This window comes from Cantharellus anzutake, assembly GCF_015039405.1.
Source record: "Cantharellus anzutake strain C23 chromosome Unknown EI90scaffold_101, whole genome shotgun sequence".
Taxonomy (NCBI): Eukaryota; Fungi; Basidiomycota; class Agaricomycetes; order Cantharellales; family Hydnaceae; genus Cantharellus; species Cantharellus anzutake.
This window is the reverse complement of record NW_024067051.1, coordinates 80,852-96,863: the sequence shown is the minus strand read 5'-3', so window position 1 is coordinate 96,863 and position 16,012 is coordinate 80,852. Positions and strand designations below refer to the sequence as shown.

Below are 16,012 nucleotides of genomic sequence, written 5' to 3'. Positions count from 1 at the left end.
TTCGGCTCTTATTTCCGTAAATCCATTGAGATATCGCTTATTTTCTTTTATTTTCATATTTTGCCATCATTTCAGTTATTGATTGATATTCTTTTATTGTTACTGTTACCCTTTTTTAATTATTTCGCCTAATAAGGTATGCAGGTGCCATATGGTACCAATATTTCCCATCAGTTATTCTAAAAATAATTGTTCCTTATATCCTGTACATACCGGATTCTGGAATAGAAGTTCTCCCCTCCCCCAAAATTCTCTAAGGTGCTAGGACACGCTAGAGTGGGTGTGAGTGAGTGGATTCCAACAGTAGGAATAAGGGCAACAATCTAGCCTGCAACGAGTGGGTAGTGGATTTGTTGAGCCCGGACCTTGCGGAAATCCCGGAGAACTCACCACGGAGTTAAGGATCGAGATAAGAGAGCATAGCGAAGTCAAGAGAGAAAGTAGAGGTTTTGGAGAGTTTGGCCCCACGAGCTTAGTCGGCATAGAGAGCTGCGAGCCCTCTTTCAACGCACGACTCATATGATCGAGCCCATGATACCTGAGAAGGCAGACGTGTTCATAGACGACTGCACGCTTAAGGGTCCCAAGACACGTAGCAACAATGAGTCGATTCCAGAGAATCCGCAGATCAGGAAGTTCGTGTGGGAGTACACTGCAATGGGTCTATCCAACTAGACTTGCGGCTCAGGTCTAGGGGGGTAGGTCTCTCTCTATCTCTCAGGAAGGTGTATGGGTCCTGTGAGTACGGTGCTGATACTCTGTCTAACCTCTAACTAACTGTCTGTACAGTTGTCATGGAAGAGTCCGATACAAATATAAAAGGAAAGTCACATGTGAATGAATGAAAATAGTAAGGAAAATAAAGAAAAAGTTATATCTCCTCAACCACTCCACCAAATCCGACGATCTTGGACTCGTTAGAACCATCTCCACAGTCTCTACAACGCCTACTATTACCACAACTCACCAATCCTAGTCCCTGATGCAGTAGGGGGTGAAATGTGTGATAAGTGTTGGTTTGACCTGCACGGACTTGTCCCCACAACAACGTGCATAATCTACAAGAGTTGCTAGCGAGAATCAAGGAGAGTGGAGCGACGGTGTCAGAGACGAAGATGGTGTTGGCTACTCCATGTTTAGCTATGTTGGGTGTGGTAGTATCGATCCACGGGATGCATATATCCCATGAGATTACAGCCAAGCTTAAGAACTGGCCCTCGTGTAAGAATCCGTCTGAAGTGAGAGGATTTCTCAGAACTGTTGGAGTCGTGAGGCGCTGGATTAAGGACTTCGTGAAAGTCGCCAAACCTCTTACACTCCTCACAAAGAAGATGGTGCCACATGAGTTCAAATGGTCGAATGAGGCCAAGCAGGCGATGATAGAGCTTAAAGATTTAGCATCGTGAGCGGTACCCATCAGATCGTTGAACTTTCAGCTCGCATCATCAGTGAAACCTAAGAACCAGTGGGAGACAGACTTGGGTCTAGTCACGATCCAAGTTGACTCTTCAGTCATAGGAGTTGGGTGGCTCATTAACCAGCATTTTGAGGATGGGGTGTATCCAATCGTTTTCGGATCCCTCATGTTCAACAAAGTTGAGAGCAGATACTCGCAACCGAAACTGGAACTGTATGGAGTACTACAGGCTTTCAAGGCAGAAAGGCACCGTTTATACAACATTCATTTCAAGCTTCAGGTTGGTGCGATATCTTTGATCCAAATGATAAATTCGCCAGACTTGCCGAATGTGGCGATGACGAGATGGATAACATTCATCTTGATGTTTAGCTTCGAGATCAAACACAATCCTGCTGAGATGCACAGAGTCCCAGATGGACTCTCCAGACGAAGAAGTGCAGAGGAGGATTCTGAGTATAGTGATGGAGAGATTGACATAGAGGAGGGAGTGAAGTTAGTGAAGGCTTTGGACACGCCTTACAATGAGGAGTTCCACAAAGTTTCCAGCATGGAGATTCTGGAACAAGAGTTTGATGTTGATGAGGACCTGAGGGTCAAGGATACTGTCATGGCCATGCATTCCGGCCCGTTAGCTGCCCATCCCGATGCCGCCCGAGCCCATTCCCACTACGCGAGCATGAGCGTGAGCCCTGACCTCAGCCCTATCCTCCCTGAGGACTCCCTGCTCACTCCCCTGCTTGCCCCTAGGCTCCCCTGCACCTGGCCGACACCCCCACAGCCACACCAACCTTCCTGCCCCAAGTCTGCCTCCGGCACCGTGCCCAGCATGACTCCTCTACCCCGCCCACTTGGCCCCTACAGGGCCGCTACCATTCCCGCACCCGACTCCGGCCCAACTCCAAGTCCAGCACTGCTACGATACCATTGCCGCTATCGCGGCCCTACATTCTTTCCTTTATTTATCTGTTATTGTTTGTTTTGACCTTCGGTCATTGCCGGCCACTGTGCGGCCAACCCCGCTCTTTGTCCCCTTTTGCTTCCGGACCCTTCGGCCTTCGGCCCGGGTCCGCTTCCATTCATTCCTTCCCCATATATATATCCTGTATGTTACTTTATTGTACCTTAGCTCTAATATCGATGTGACCATGACCCCTAAGTCCTGACCCCAACAAGGCAACCCCAGTGAGTCCGAAATGAGGGCCAAGAGACAGCTAGGGGGCACAGCACTCCCTTTAGAGTTGCTGAGGCCAAATGCCCTACCCTCGGGCCTTGTTTGAGGCATCGCAGCCAATAGCAGCCTGCATCGGCAACCTTCGGTGCCGACCCTGGACCAGTGTCTAACAGATACCCATCTTGACCAGAGAATCGGAGAGTGCAAGGTGCTCGAGGTTAGTTGGTTAGAACCCAAGAAATTAGTGCGAGTCAAGCAAGATAGTGAAGTGTATGAGGGAAGAGCAGACGAACCCGAGCAGAAAGAGCAGAAAGAGAAGCTAGAGAAGCTAGAGCACCCTCACAGGACAGAAGAGTACGATTCAGAGCAGTATTGGAAGGAAATAATATCATTCCCCCACCTGGGGACAATTCCAGCGGACAAGTGTGTAGCGCGCCAGCTGATCAATCGTGCAAGAAACTTCCTCATTTATGAAGGAGTGCTGTGGAAAAGGAACGGGGATAAGCCCCTTTTGCAAGTTGTCCTCAGTCCAGAGATTCGTGTGAGGATTATTAGAGATGCCCACGATGGCAGTGGACATCGAGGTCGAGATCCTACGTATCAGAAGATCAAAGACAGTTACTGGTGGCCGAACTTGTACCACTCAGTCAGTCGGTATTGCCAGACGTGTCATGAGTGCCAGATGCGATCAATGTATAGGAATGCAATCCCAATTCAACCGCAGTATGTTAAGACGCTGCCCAGACGGTTTGACATGGACACCATGAATATGCCCCGCAGTCATGGAGGATTTAAGTTCGTGGTGGATCTAGTAGATGATCTGACGGGTTGGATCGAAGCTAAGGCACTTAAGAATATCAAGTCTGAAGCAATAGCCAAGTTTCTGTTTGACATGATGTGTCGGTTTGGATGTATCTTTCAACTCATGGTAGATAATGGTAGCGAGTTTCAGGGCACAGCCCAAGTTCTCATGGACAAGTACAAAGTGCCAATCGTGAGGACAATGGCATACAACCCAGGTGCGAACGGGAAAGTTGAGCAAGGGCATGGAGTTTGGATTGAGAGTATATGGCGCGTTCTCCAAGGGAAGACCAACGAATGGCCAGACTTTGTTGGATATGCGCTGTGGGCAGATCAAGTTACTACGAAGAAAACCATGGGCTATTTGCCCTATTACTTGCTTTATGGGCAGCATCCGTTGATGCCCTTTGATGCCACAGATCGGACTTTCCATGCATTGGATTGGCCATCCGTGATGACAACCTGAGGTCTCATAGCGATGAGGATAAGGCAGCTCTCCCAGCGGGAAGAATTCCTTGCGAAGGCTGTGACATCATTGTATGAATCCAGGAAGCGTGTCGCAGATGCTTTCAATCAGAAGCATGCAGCGAGAATGTTTAAGGGAGAGTACAGGAAAGGGGAGTTGGTGTTAGTCTCAAACGAGCGCATGAAGATGCAACACAACATGAAAGGGCACCTTTGTCAGGGACAGCTCCGAAAGCGGCGAGGTCCCGGCGCGGGGGACTCGATGGGACAGGTGTCGGCTGCGCGTAGTGGCGATCCCGTTGCGGGGTGAGCGTCCCCGACCACTTAGGCTGAAGTGGGAAGTTGAGTTATCATTAGAAGGGGAAAGCTATGGTACTTACCTGAAGTGGGAAGTTGAGAAGAAGGCTGCTTCTTCTGTTCCCACCCCAGGCGCTATTATATACAGGCGGTCAGGGTCACGTGGGAGGAGCCACGTCATCTCCGCACACAGCCGCGCCCTCCCGGGTGTCTCCGCGGGAGATCCCGGAGGTGGCCGCTCAGTAGGCAGGAGGGTGTGCACGGCGCGTGCGGCGATCGGGGGAGCGGGGTTAGGTACATAGTGGTACATGGAGAAAGGGGAGATCAACCGTAGAATAGAAATAGAGAGAAAAGGGAAAAGTGAGAAAGGAGGGACGGGGGGTGATAGCGGGGAAAGTGGGGTAGGCGCGGGGTGCGGCGCGGGGTCGGGCGGGTGTGCCCTGACAACCTTAGATGGTTTGGTCCTTATGTCGTCGTCAAGAGATTGCAGTCTGGCACGTTCATACTGCAGGAGTTAGATGGGGCGACTCTTAAGCGCCCAGTTGCATGGAAGAGAATCAAGCTCTACCACTTCCATAAGAGCACGGAGCCCGTTATTCGGAATGTGCGTCTCATGCCAGAGGATGAGCAGTTTGATGAGGACAATGAGGGAACGAACGAAGTAAACGTCGTCAAAGCCAAGAGAGTAGGACTGCCACATCCCTGGGAGCTTAAAGGATGGGAAGCAGAGAAGTATTGGGTGGACAAGCACAGGAGGATGAAGCTGAGAATCAGCGATCCCAGCAACCCTGAGCTTGCGATTGTGAGCCAAGCAGACCAAGAGTTAGAGAAGTTTATTGAGGAAGATGCCCAGTTTTGGGACTTTAGGCATGAGATGTATCCGGGTGAAGATGGGGAGTTGGTCAGATTCAAGAATAAACCGAGCGGGCAGCCAGAACTCTATGAGTGGAATCTGTACGGCCCACATGGTTACTTCATGCCCTGGCACTCCTTCCTGATTGTCATGGATTCAGAGCTTCAGATCAGATGTTAGGGTTGGGCAACCCAGAGATAGAAGTCATAGTGCCCTCGGAACCGAAGCTAAGCGCAGCGCAGCCACCAATTCAGAATGGCGGCAACGTGATCGAACTCGTTGAGACACAGACTATGCCATCTATGGAGACGGTCTCAGATGAGAATGGGAGCATAAAAATGCATAGTTTTTCTTTTGAGTGCAACGTGGCAGAGAGCAGTCACCCCAACGACTCAGGGAGAGTGAACGCTGCGAGAGCCTCTAAGCCAGACAGGAATTATCCAATGCAACGAGGATCTGCGTACCAGAAAGGAAGTCGTGGATTAGGAGGACTGTCAGGTCCGCCCCATCTTCGACCTCCTGCACCTGGGCAAAATTCCTCACCTCCTAGAATCGTGCCCACGGAGCCTAAGTTTGAGCATGAAATAGCTCAGAAGATCGATAACTATGCAGTGGAAGTGGCCCAATTGAGACGAGAACTAGAAGCAGAGAGGCAAAGGAATGCGACACCCCCACTGAACCAGGGACCCATTGCCCCCTCGCCGAAGTCGAAAGAGAGAACACCAGATCTGAACACGAGTAGGCAAGTGAATAAGAGGAGGCAGGGCAACTCACCTAAAGATGGTGATTGGAAGAAGCACGATGGACCGTGGACAGTGCAGGCCTCCCCACCGACTGATGAGCTGAAGGACAAACATTCCTTTGCCGACGTGATAAGAGAGGAGCAACAACGAGAGAAAGAGGATGAGAAGAAGAGGCAGGCAGATGATGAGAGGACGGCAGAGAAGAACGAAGTTAGGGAGTCACTGAAGCGGGCCCCCCACATGCCGATGATAGCGGCCAGTAGAGATGTTGTGGACTGTATCATGGAGGCTAGGGAATGGACGGATGAGTTACTGGAGATGGGGCGGAACTTCAAGAGTGAACATGATGAGCAGGTTAAGCTTTTATATGAAGCCTTGAAGGAACAGGAAACTCTCATTTACCATCTCAATGAGCAGACTACGACGTTGATGGGTGGACTTAGGGAATCGGGCACGAAGATCCAACTCATGCACAATCAGTTCCAGCTCCAATTCACGAGAATGGCAGATGCGGCACGCGCGGTGGAGAAGATGTTCACTGCAACTCACAAAGAAGAGTTGACGAATGACGATTATTATTTCATCGTCCTGGAATGTCTAGGGGTAATGCAACGTAGGATAGGAGACAGAATCTCTACGACGGATTTTCGATACCACAACTTTGTTGCACACACACGGTTGTTATGGGATGCGTGGGGGACAATATTCCCACTCCCTTCCATCCTACCACCCATGGACTATACCGAGTTGGACTTGGTGCAAGAGCAGTTTTGTTGGGAGAGGTCGGCAGAACAAGAGATGGAGGCAAGGAGAGTCGTGAGGAATCAGAGGGCGAAGGAGAAGTTGGAAAAGGAGAAGAAAGAGGTGTTGAAAGGGAAGGAGAAAGAACAGATCAGGGAAAGGGATGAGGTGAGGCCTTTGGAGGCCGAAACCTCGGGGTCCGCAAAGGGGAAGTTGTCCTTCAAGGACGACCAAATGATGAGTGGTGAGGTGAATAGGTCGGCCACGGGAGGAAGGAAGTCCAAGAAGACTAGGACTTAGTGGAGGAAGCTATACCATGTACGATAGGTTGAGGATGGGAAATTGTTTGGAAATATTTATGCAGGGATGGGGAGATATTTATGTTTGGACTCAAATTGTTAACGCTTGCAGGATGAGCAAGGAACCTCAAGCGCATTGTGAGGGACCACAATAAGAGCTAGGCCTGTATGTAGGCGGGATAATCGCCCACACGCAGAGCCGGCTCGGATATCCATTTTCACCATTCAAAAATCATCTTCATTCGTTCCATAAATCGATACAAACTTGATACCTAGAAATACTCCTAACTCCTATGAATCCGTCGATGTCAAGATTGTCCCAATCAGTGGAGATTTGGTGGAGTTAAGTGTTGGGGAGGTTAGCCACAGCGCAGGTCACAGGATCTGGTCATGTGCGGGCGTGGGAAGTTCAATTTAGGCAAGTGGGAAGTCAGAAAAGCATGCTTCACACATTCCCAAGGCATCAAACAAATTGGGAAAAATGTTCTTTAGCCGTGTAAAGGTTATTCCCAGTGTCACGACCCGGCATTCCCCGGGGCCAGACGACCTCCTCCCTGACCTTCTCCCACACCCGAACACTCCCCACACACTCCGCTCGCCACCCATCGCCATCTAACCACTTCCCGCCACCTCTCCACAACCCCTCTCCTAATTGTCATTGAACAACCTAGCAGCGCAGAGCGCCATGACCTGTTGTCCCATGTTTCGCCACACCTTGTTACCTCACGGCAAAGGTCATGCTTGACCTTCGCTGTATTGAACACGTGCTCTTTGTTTGTTTTCCTCCTTTTCTCTGCCCGCAATCTCCGCGAGATCTGGCGACTTATTCCCTATTCAGTTCCCTAGCACTTATATACAGCTTGTAACTAATGCTTGTACTGTAGTTCGAAATCAACTAGAAACTCACCCCTAAGCTTACCTCTGTCCCCCGTAAGACCTCCGACCTTCTGAAGTATCGGGACCACGTCGAGAACGAGGCACAACGCTCCTCCTCAAGTCGTTGAAGCCGAAATCCCGGCTCACTCGCCTAAGTAGCCTCGGCCTCGAGATCGGTGGGGTTTATCCCTCGCTAAAGCTCGGTTGGGTGTAGGACACCTGTACCACTAGCAGGCAACGCTCGGTCGCCTACGGCTACCATCGGTGAAGATTCGCACGGTTCTGACACCCAGCCACATTTCCAGTTTCGGGTACTAATTTTGTGAAATCATTGATAAATTCCCGATTTTCCTCATATTTTCACATTTTTACCATCATTTTGATATATTGGATGATATTCTTTTATTCTTCTGATGCCCTTTTCAAATATTCTTTATAATCCTGTACATACCGGGATTGAAAAAATCAAGTTCTCCCCTCCTCCAAATTTCTCTAAGGCGCTAGGATGCATCAGAGTTAGTGTGAGTGTGTTAGAAGTTCCTACAGTAGGAGTAAGGGCAGTCGTCTAGCCCACAAAGAGTGGGTAGTGGACACTGAGCCTGGACCTTGCGGAATTTCCAGAGAATTTCCTGGAGTTTTAGGATCGAGGGCAGTGGAGAAAGGAGTTCTTGTGGAGAGTTTCCCCCACAAGCTTGGTTGGTGCTGAGAGCTGCTAGCTCTCTTGCAGTGCTCATAATAGAATCTCCATGGTGATGAAAACTCATCTAACACGCGCTTCAGTGGGATGGTGGAATACTGGTAGTCTGAGTTGACGGCACCCAAATTAGATGAGTAATCCTCCTGTGTGTGAGCTTGAGGTTGCACGATTAAGTTTGGTGCTGGTGCAACCAGGGTTGGGGCACCAATGTTACAGGAATGGGTTCCTGTCAGGGCACACACCTGACCCCGCGCCGTGCCGCCCTACTCCGCTTCCCCGCTATCACCCTTTGTCTCTTCTTTCCCCTTTTCCTTCCTTCTTTCTATTTCCGTTCCATGGTCGACTTCCCCTTCTCTATGTATTACTAACACACCTAACCCCGCTCCCCCGATCGCTGCGCCCACCACGTGCATTCCCGCTCACAGAGCGGCACACCTCTGGGATCTCCCATGGAGATACCCAGGGGAGTGCGGCTGTGTGCGGGGATGACGTGGCTCCTCCCACGTGACCCTGACCACATGTATATAATAGCACCTGGGGTGGGAACAGAAGAAGCAGCCTTCTTCTCAACTTCCCACTTCAGACTAAGTGGTCAGGGACGCTCACCCTGTGACGGGACCGCCGCTATGCATAGCCGACATCTGTCCCATCGGGTCCCTCATGCCAGGACCTCGCCGCTTTCGGAGCTGTCCCTGACAGCAGAAGAAGGCTTTAACCTCATTTCCCCCACCTCCCCCATCTCCCCCGCTATGGTGACCAAAGAGCAGTATGACAAGCTGCTGTCCTGATTCCAAGAGCTCCAAGCTATTGTAGAGAGCCAAGTCCAGAACCAACCCCCAGCTGCGCCCGCACCCGCGCCAGCACCAGCACCCGCACCTGTGCCCACCCCCAGACCCAAACCGCCTAAAGTTGCCCCCCCCCCACCCCCTTCTCTGGAGCGACAGAAGACCTTGACCGCTTCAAGGCTGAATGTGGCATCTACTTCCATGTTCGGGCGGCGGAGTTTCCCGATGCCCTCTCCCAGATCCTCTTTGTCCTGTCCTACATGAAAGGAGGGACTGTGGGAGCATGGGCAACGCAGCGTACCATCGCGCTGCTGACGACGGGCTCCCCCAGGCTTGCCATGGACGAGTTCAACACGGAACTCGATGCCATGTTCCAAGACCCGAACCGTGAAGCCACGGCCAGGCAGAAGCTGGCCACCTTGTGACAAGGCACCGACTCTGTGGACAAGGTCATCCAAGAGTTCGAGATCCTCAGCCCTGCCTCGCGGCTAGGAGACATAGGGCTAGTAGACCGCTTCGAACAGGCGATCAACTCCCGACTCCGAGAAAGCATCTACCGCCTCCGCCCCATGCCGACTACCTGGGCCGAGTGGAAACACGAGGCCACCCTCCTTGACAACCAGTGGTGATGCTTCCAGGCGACCCAGCCCCGCTTCCCCCCAGCCAGGCCCCAGCTCCCACCTGCGAGATTCCCACTCCCTACCACCCTCCCACAAGCCCACCCAGCCCCTGCACCGCCGTGCCCCCAACCTGCTGCCGCACCGCCGCCTCCTGCACCGCGCCCTGTGGCGGGAGGAGGGCCGCAACCTATGGACCTCAACCACTCGAGGATAGACCAAAGACGAGGTGGCCTCTGCTACGATTGCAACGCACCGGGGCACATCGTGCGGGACTGCCCACAGCCAAAAACCTGCCGAGCCAGGTGGATGCACCCAGATTTTCAGGAAGGCGACCGGTGAGGGACGCGTCCCAGCCGCCTATAGGCGATAGTACTAGCTCGTGTAGATACCGTGACGCGCCTAAACCAGCGCCGATGTCCAAATTCCACCAAGTCATCGCCAAGAAAAAGAGGAAAACCGTGCCCTCGAACAGTAAGGACAGAGAAACACCAAGCGCGGTGCCGGAAGTAGCGGTCCCGCCACCCGCCATCTACATGTTGTCCAAGCACCCCCCCAGATCCCTCAACCTAGCTGTAAAGCTGACTACCCTGACCTCCCTCGCCACTGTCTCTGCGTCGGCCCTCCTGGACTCGGGGCCATGGGGAACTTCGTAAGCCCCGAGTTTGTCAGAAAACACCGGCTTGAGACGATCCCGCTCCCCCAACCCATCCCCATCCACAATGTTGATGGCACCCCAAATGAGAATGGGGCCATAACCGAGGAACTAGAGGCACTCCTGACATTTGGACGGCACACGGAGCAGGCCCGCTTCGCCATCGCAAACCTTGGGCAACAGTCCCTCATCATCGGACACTCATGGTTGCTGCACCACAACCCAGAGGTAGACTGGATGTGGCAGAAGGTCAGTATGTCCCACTGCCCATCCTCCTGCCGGTCGGCGCGAGGACACGCCGACTCGGACCCCACAGTGGAACCTGGGGACGGGATTTACGCTGCCATCATCCCTCCAGGGTGGGGACACAAACTGAGAGCAACCACAACGCCATCTCAGCGGATGGCCCAGGAAGCCCGCGTACCAGAAGTGGAACCTGCACCGTTTGAGGCGCTAGTCCCAGAGCAGTACCAGGACTTCCGGGATGTGTTCTCGAAAGAGGCCTTCGATGTCAGGGCACAAGCCCTGGGCCCCCATTACATGTAGTCCCGTTGTAGATTAGTGTCACGTGACAGGCGACGGGTGGAGACCTATCGCTTATCACCCCGTAATACCCACACCTTTGTGACACTTACGGCCTGGTGACCTGAGCGAGCCCCACAGACCTCACACTTTTTTAAGTGCATGAGGTGTGATTAAAACTAATCTACACATCTATTTTTACATCTGTCCCGGGGACGGCACCTGACATGGCACCGTCATACCCCCAAATGGGGAAGCTCGCATCTGCAGCGAGAACAAAGGGTGGCTTTGTTAAAAAGCCGCAATCTCCCAATTTGGGAGATAACCTAAACACTGCGTCATCAGATGATGACGAAGACCTGCCACATATTGGTAGGACCTCAGGGACAAACCCTGAGGATCCCAAAAACTTACATGGAGTAAATGCGGGGAACAACACCCTTAGAACCCCATGTGCTAACATGATCTCTCCTAGAAAGAGAGAGTTCTCACCACTGGGTGAGGAGGCAAACATGCGCACACGTAAGCGCACGGCTGCCACACAAACAGCCTTAAGGGCTGGGTCAGACACGCCAAAAGAAGTCCCTGAGCCCCACTATCCTCAGGGAACCTCTCACTTGGTGCAAGACACTGACAAAAACAGCAGTAACTCCTGCTGGTGCAGGGGGCCGTTTGTGGCCCCAAGCAATGTGGAAAAACTATCCACATCGTCTCAAGTCACCCGCATGACATCCAGCTTGCAAGATTGCAGCAAGCCGGTTCACTCCCAAGTCTATTTGACTGGGAGTTACACAAAACCATCAAATGATCACTCCCACTGGCACAGGGAGCCGTTTTTGATCCCAAAAATGTGGAAAAATCTTTCACATGTCCAGCATCGTCTCGCATTAAACGCGAGATGTCCAGATTGCAATATAGCAGCAATCTGGTTCACTCCCCAGTCGATGCGACTGGAAGTTGTCAGAAACAACCAAATGACCATTCCTGCTGGTGCAGGGAGCCGTTTGGAGTTCCAAAAAATGTGGAAAAATCGTCCACATCTACGGAATCGTCTCGCGTCAGCCACGAGACGTCCAGCTTGCGATATAGCAGCAAGCCGGTTCACTCCCCAGTCTATGCGACGGGTAGTTGTGCAAATCGATCAAACGACAACTCCTGCCAGCACAGGGAGCCATTTGTGATCGCAAAAAATGTGGAAAAAACTTCCACATTGTCTACATCGTCTCACATTAACTGTGAGACGTCCAGCCCACAAAATCGCAGCATGCTGGTTCACTCCCCAGTCTATATGACTGGGAATCGTGCAAAACAATCGAACAACAACTCCTGCTTGCACAGGGAGCCATCTTTGATTGCAAAAAATGTGGAAAAAACCTCCACATCGTCGTTACCGTCTTGCAACTATAGTGAGACATCCAGCTCGCCGCCTAGGCGTGAGCCGGTTCAAACCCCAGTCTATAAGACTGGGAATCATCAAAAACCCTCATGGGACGACCCCCACTTGTGCAGGGAGCCAGTCCTGAGTGGAGGAAATGTGGAAAAAACTTCCACACCACGGACACCATCTCACAACCACTGTGAGACACTCAGCGCTCTGTCTGAGAACGAGTGTACACACTCCAACATGGATATAAAGGCCATGTCATCCAGATCGACACAGACTCACAGGTTGAGCTCGCTTCCGGACTGCCCTCAGATGGCCTCGGACCCAGCGTGGACACAGCAAAGGGACCAGGTGCAGGAGGATGGGGAAGCTCCCCAAAGTCGATTGTCCGAGAAACTTCTGGACTTCTTCCAGGTCCCATCTGAATGGAGGACAGGAAGTGATGAAGAACTCCTTCTCAGGCTAAAGGCCCGAGAAATAATAGGAGAAAAGGTCAAGGGCAGATGCTCAGAGAGCACAGAGGCTCAGGGGAAGCCACTACTGCCAAGGCCGAACCCGAAACTTTTGCCAAAAAAAGTGAAGTCACCAACTTTGGATGAGGTCACCGAAGTCTGTAGGAGTGCAATGCAGAAGAAGGAGCCTAGTAAGGAGAACCCACAAATGAGCGGGCAACCATCAACACCAGGCCCCATCCTAGGCAATAAATGGCCCTCCTCGGTCACTTCACCCAGGCAAAGGATAAGTGGAAGTAACCTTCCGAAAAACCCCTCCAGTAATGCTGGAGAGAACCAAACAAACCCTCGTGAAAACTTCACAAGGAAAACTTCCAGCAAAACATTGCTGGAGGATAACGGGCACCTCGAAAGATGGTACCACAAGGCCACACGGATGGCCGAACTTCTAACTTTCACCCCGCACATAGACAGGGTGAAGTGGGACTGGTTAAATAACGGTCCTACTCGACTCCCTGACACGAAGTGGTCAGGCGAAAACGATACAGAAATTTTCTGGCAGTGGTACACCACACTGCTAGGATTCCTCACATCACGAGGATATAGAGGCGCACACTACGATGAAATCCATCTGGATTGTCTCATCAGTGGATTGGCAGAGCCTGCACTCTCACACGGACTAAAACTCCGTGAAGAAGCCCTCCTTAGAGATAAAGGGGGGAAATTTCTTGAAGTTCTCGATACTCTAATGAGGACATATATCAAGGAGCCCGCCACATTGAAGGTGACGGAAAAATACTGCAATGTAAAGTACAATGCAGGAAAAGGACCCAGACAGTCCTACCCAGAACCATCACTTAATGCTAGGTTTCTGGAAAACATCCTCCCTGAATGCAAGGAGGAAATAATCAGAATGGGATTCTCCTCTTTCGAGGAGATGTTCAGAACAACATCTCGCATGGACGAGATGAAAAACAGGCTGAGGATAGCTCCAGCCTACAGGCCAGAATGCTATGCCAGACCTGAAACCACCGCGACCACAAATCGCGAAAAGCCCAACCAGGTGGGAAAGGAGAAACACGCAGAGGCAAGAGCCAATGTGCAAGATCCTAAACCCAAATGGAAAGGCAAATCCTCCCTGAAGCAGTTAGGGAACACCAACCAAAGGCCGGTACAAGTACGCAATAATTGCAGAATACCAGAGCGGGCAAAGAGCCGCCCTGAGCACCAGTTAGTAGGAGACAGAAACCCAAGGCACAGGATCGCCAGGGAAGTCGACTACAAAACAGAAGGTGAAGTTGGAGACAACTCCGACGAAGAAGAACCGGAGAATATCTCTGATGATTTCAAAGTGGAGGACACCTCCAATGACTTCGAACCAGAGGACCCAAACAAGGGACCTCACTACTCACCCAGAAGAAAGGGCGAGGACATCAGTGTTGGGACCATAATAATGGCCCCAAGATCCGACGTCATTGAAAACAATGACGGAAAAAATACACTAAAACTGGCGATAAGCCAGACCAAAAAAAGAACTACCAACTCTTTGGTGACGACACCAAAGAGGGATTCCCCTGAGGAAAGTCACTCAGAAGACAACACCAGAAGAAGACGAGCTCTGGGTGGAGTTTATACTCGGCTGGCTAGCGGCCACAATCCGCCCTCTCCCCAGTAGAAATACTGGGCTGCATCATGCACGATTGGCCGACAAGGCCAATCAGCCCTCCTCATACTTGAAGGAGGACCAAGAATTGGCAGATAAGATCAAGTAGAGATCCTAACTCCCACTTGTGCAGACAACCCAGTCCGCGCAATCTTGATGCCAACTATTGGCAGCCTTCCTCTCATACCGAGAGGTTTTCGAAGGTCTACCCAACCATCGACCTATAGTAACATGCTATAGTTTTAACTCCTCAGACTGAGGAGACTCCACGTGTCTGGAAGCGCTCCAGGCCCTCATTTTTTTTCCTTTCTTCTCTGGCTCTTTCGTTGGGAAGGCCATAAACACGGTGAATGAGAAAGTCACCGATGCTTTGGCAGAAACACCAAAGAAAGAAACAACCCAGTCCTAGCTCAGAGGAACTGGAACTCCCAGATAAATACCATCTGGAAAGCAATTGCTCGAGGAACCAAACTCCTTGAACTCGCAAACAGGGATAAAGCTGAATAACTCGGCCCAACCTATGCGATACCCATTTTAAATCCATTTTAATTACAAATTTGCTCTGTTTCGAGCAATACAACCTTTGTACTAATTCCCAAAGTCCTAATGCCCCTACAGCATTGGTTTCTCTGACTTTGGTCCTCTATTCCATCTCCTTCATGTCGCAAGTGTGTGACATTGAATTGCGTCACAGTGCGTGACAGTTAGATGTGTCACAGTGCGTGACAGAAATTCCTGTCATGCCTTGTTACATGCTCCCAACCGAGTAACTTCGGGTAAAACCAAGCAACTCAGCTTAAGTCACCTGACATTCAACATGGTGTCGAATCGAAAGGGCAACTGCATGGTCTCAGGTTTAACCCCACTCATTAATGGCGGGGAAAAACTCGGATAAACATCCGAGGGATAACAATAGGGGAGAAAACATCCCCAATACAATTCCTTGATAGGGGAATTCAGTTTGCTTCCGGTGACAGCCTGAGACCTCTGGCTGACCACAAACGCAAACAGATCAAACTGGTATTAGAAGACCAGTTGGAAGGAGTCATCATAGGCATCATGCCTATGAACCCGAGATACTCTCGAGACCAAATAACCTAGAGGAAGCTCTAGGGGGGAGCGACAACCTAGAGGAAACTCTAGAGGGGAGTACCCAAACCTGTGAAGTAAACACATCCCAACAGACTTGGGATATGATTCCATCAAAGGAATTGTCCACAGGCAGACACAACAACGTCCACCTGATCCCACTCAATCATGAATGCATTAGAACTAGCAGTCATGTTTCTTTGCGAAGTTGTATGACTTCACAGATTACCACACTCGATCGCATCAGATCGAGATCCAAAATTCACGACAGAAAGTAGTACAGATACTACATGCGATGGTCAGACCAGATCAACGCGACAGGGCAGCAAAGCTGTCGATGGCAGAATTTGCAATCAATGCGAGCTCAAATACATCGACAGGATTCGCCCCATTCGAATTAATCTACGGCCATATGCCAAAGATGTGCCTAACAGCACCACTCTCGGATTACCCAGGAGTAAATGACTTCGCCCAAAAAGTGA

General features: G+C 51.0%; 2 protein-coding genes across 2 annotated transcripts; both read left to right on the top strand.

Moving 5' to 3' along the window:
* Window positions 1-5,256: 5,256 nt before the first annotated feature.
* EI90DRAFT_3293315 (uncharacterized protein) lies at window positions 5,257-6,861 on the top strand. The gene has a single exon (XM_039067374.1). It carries the CDS (start codon window positions 5,301-5,303, stop codon window positions 6,789-6,791), a length of 1,491 nt encoding a protein of 496 aa, XP_038909655.1. The 5' UTR covers window positions 5,257-5,300; the 3' UTR covers window positions 6,792-6,861.
* Window positions 6,862-11,169: 4,308 nt separating this feature from the next.
* Window positions 11,170-14,453, top strand: EI90DRAFT_3021096 (uncharacterized protein; the record flags this gene model as incomplete). Its single annotated transcript, XM_039057608.1, has 2 exons — window positions 11,170-11,712; window positions 11,769-14,453. The coding sequence occupies 2 exons, from the start codon at window positions 11,170-11,172 to the stop codon at window positions 14,451-14,453; spliced, it is 3,228 nt and encodes a 1,075-aa protein (XP_038909654.1).
* Window positions 14,454-16,012: the final 1,559 nt, after the last annotated feature.

Excerpts from the sequence above, each read along its gene's own strand:
- EI90DRAFT_3293315 (XM_039067374.1), top strand. The coding sequence starts at position 5,301 with ATGCCATCTATGGAGACGGTCTCAGATGAGAATGGGAGCATAAAAATG.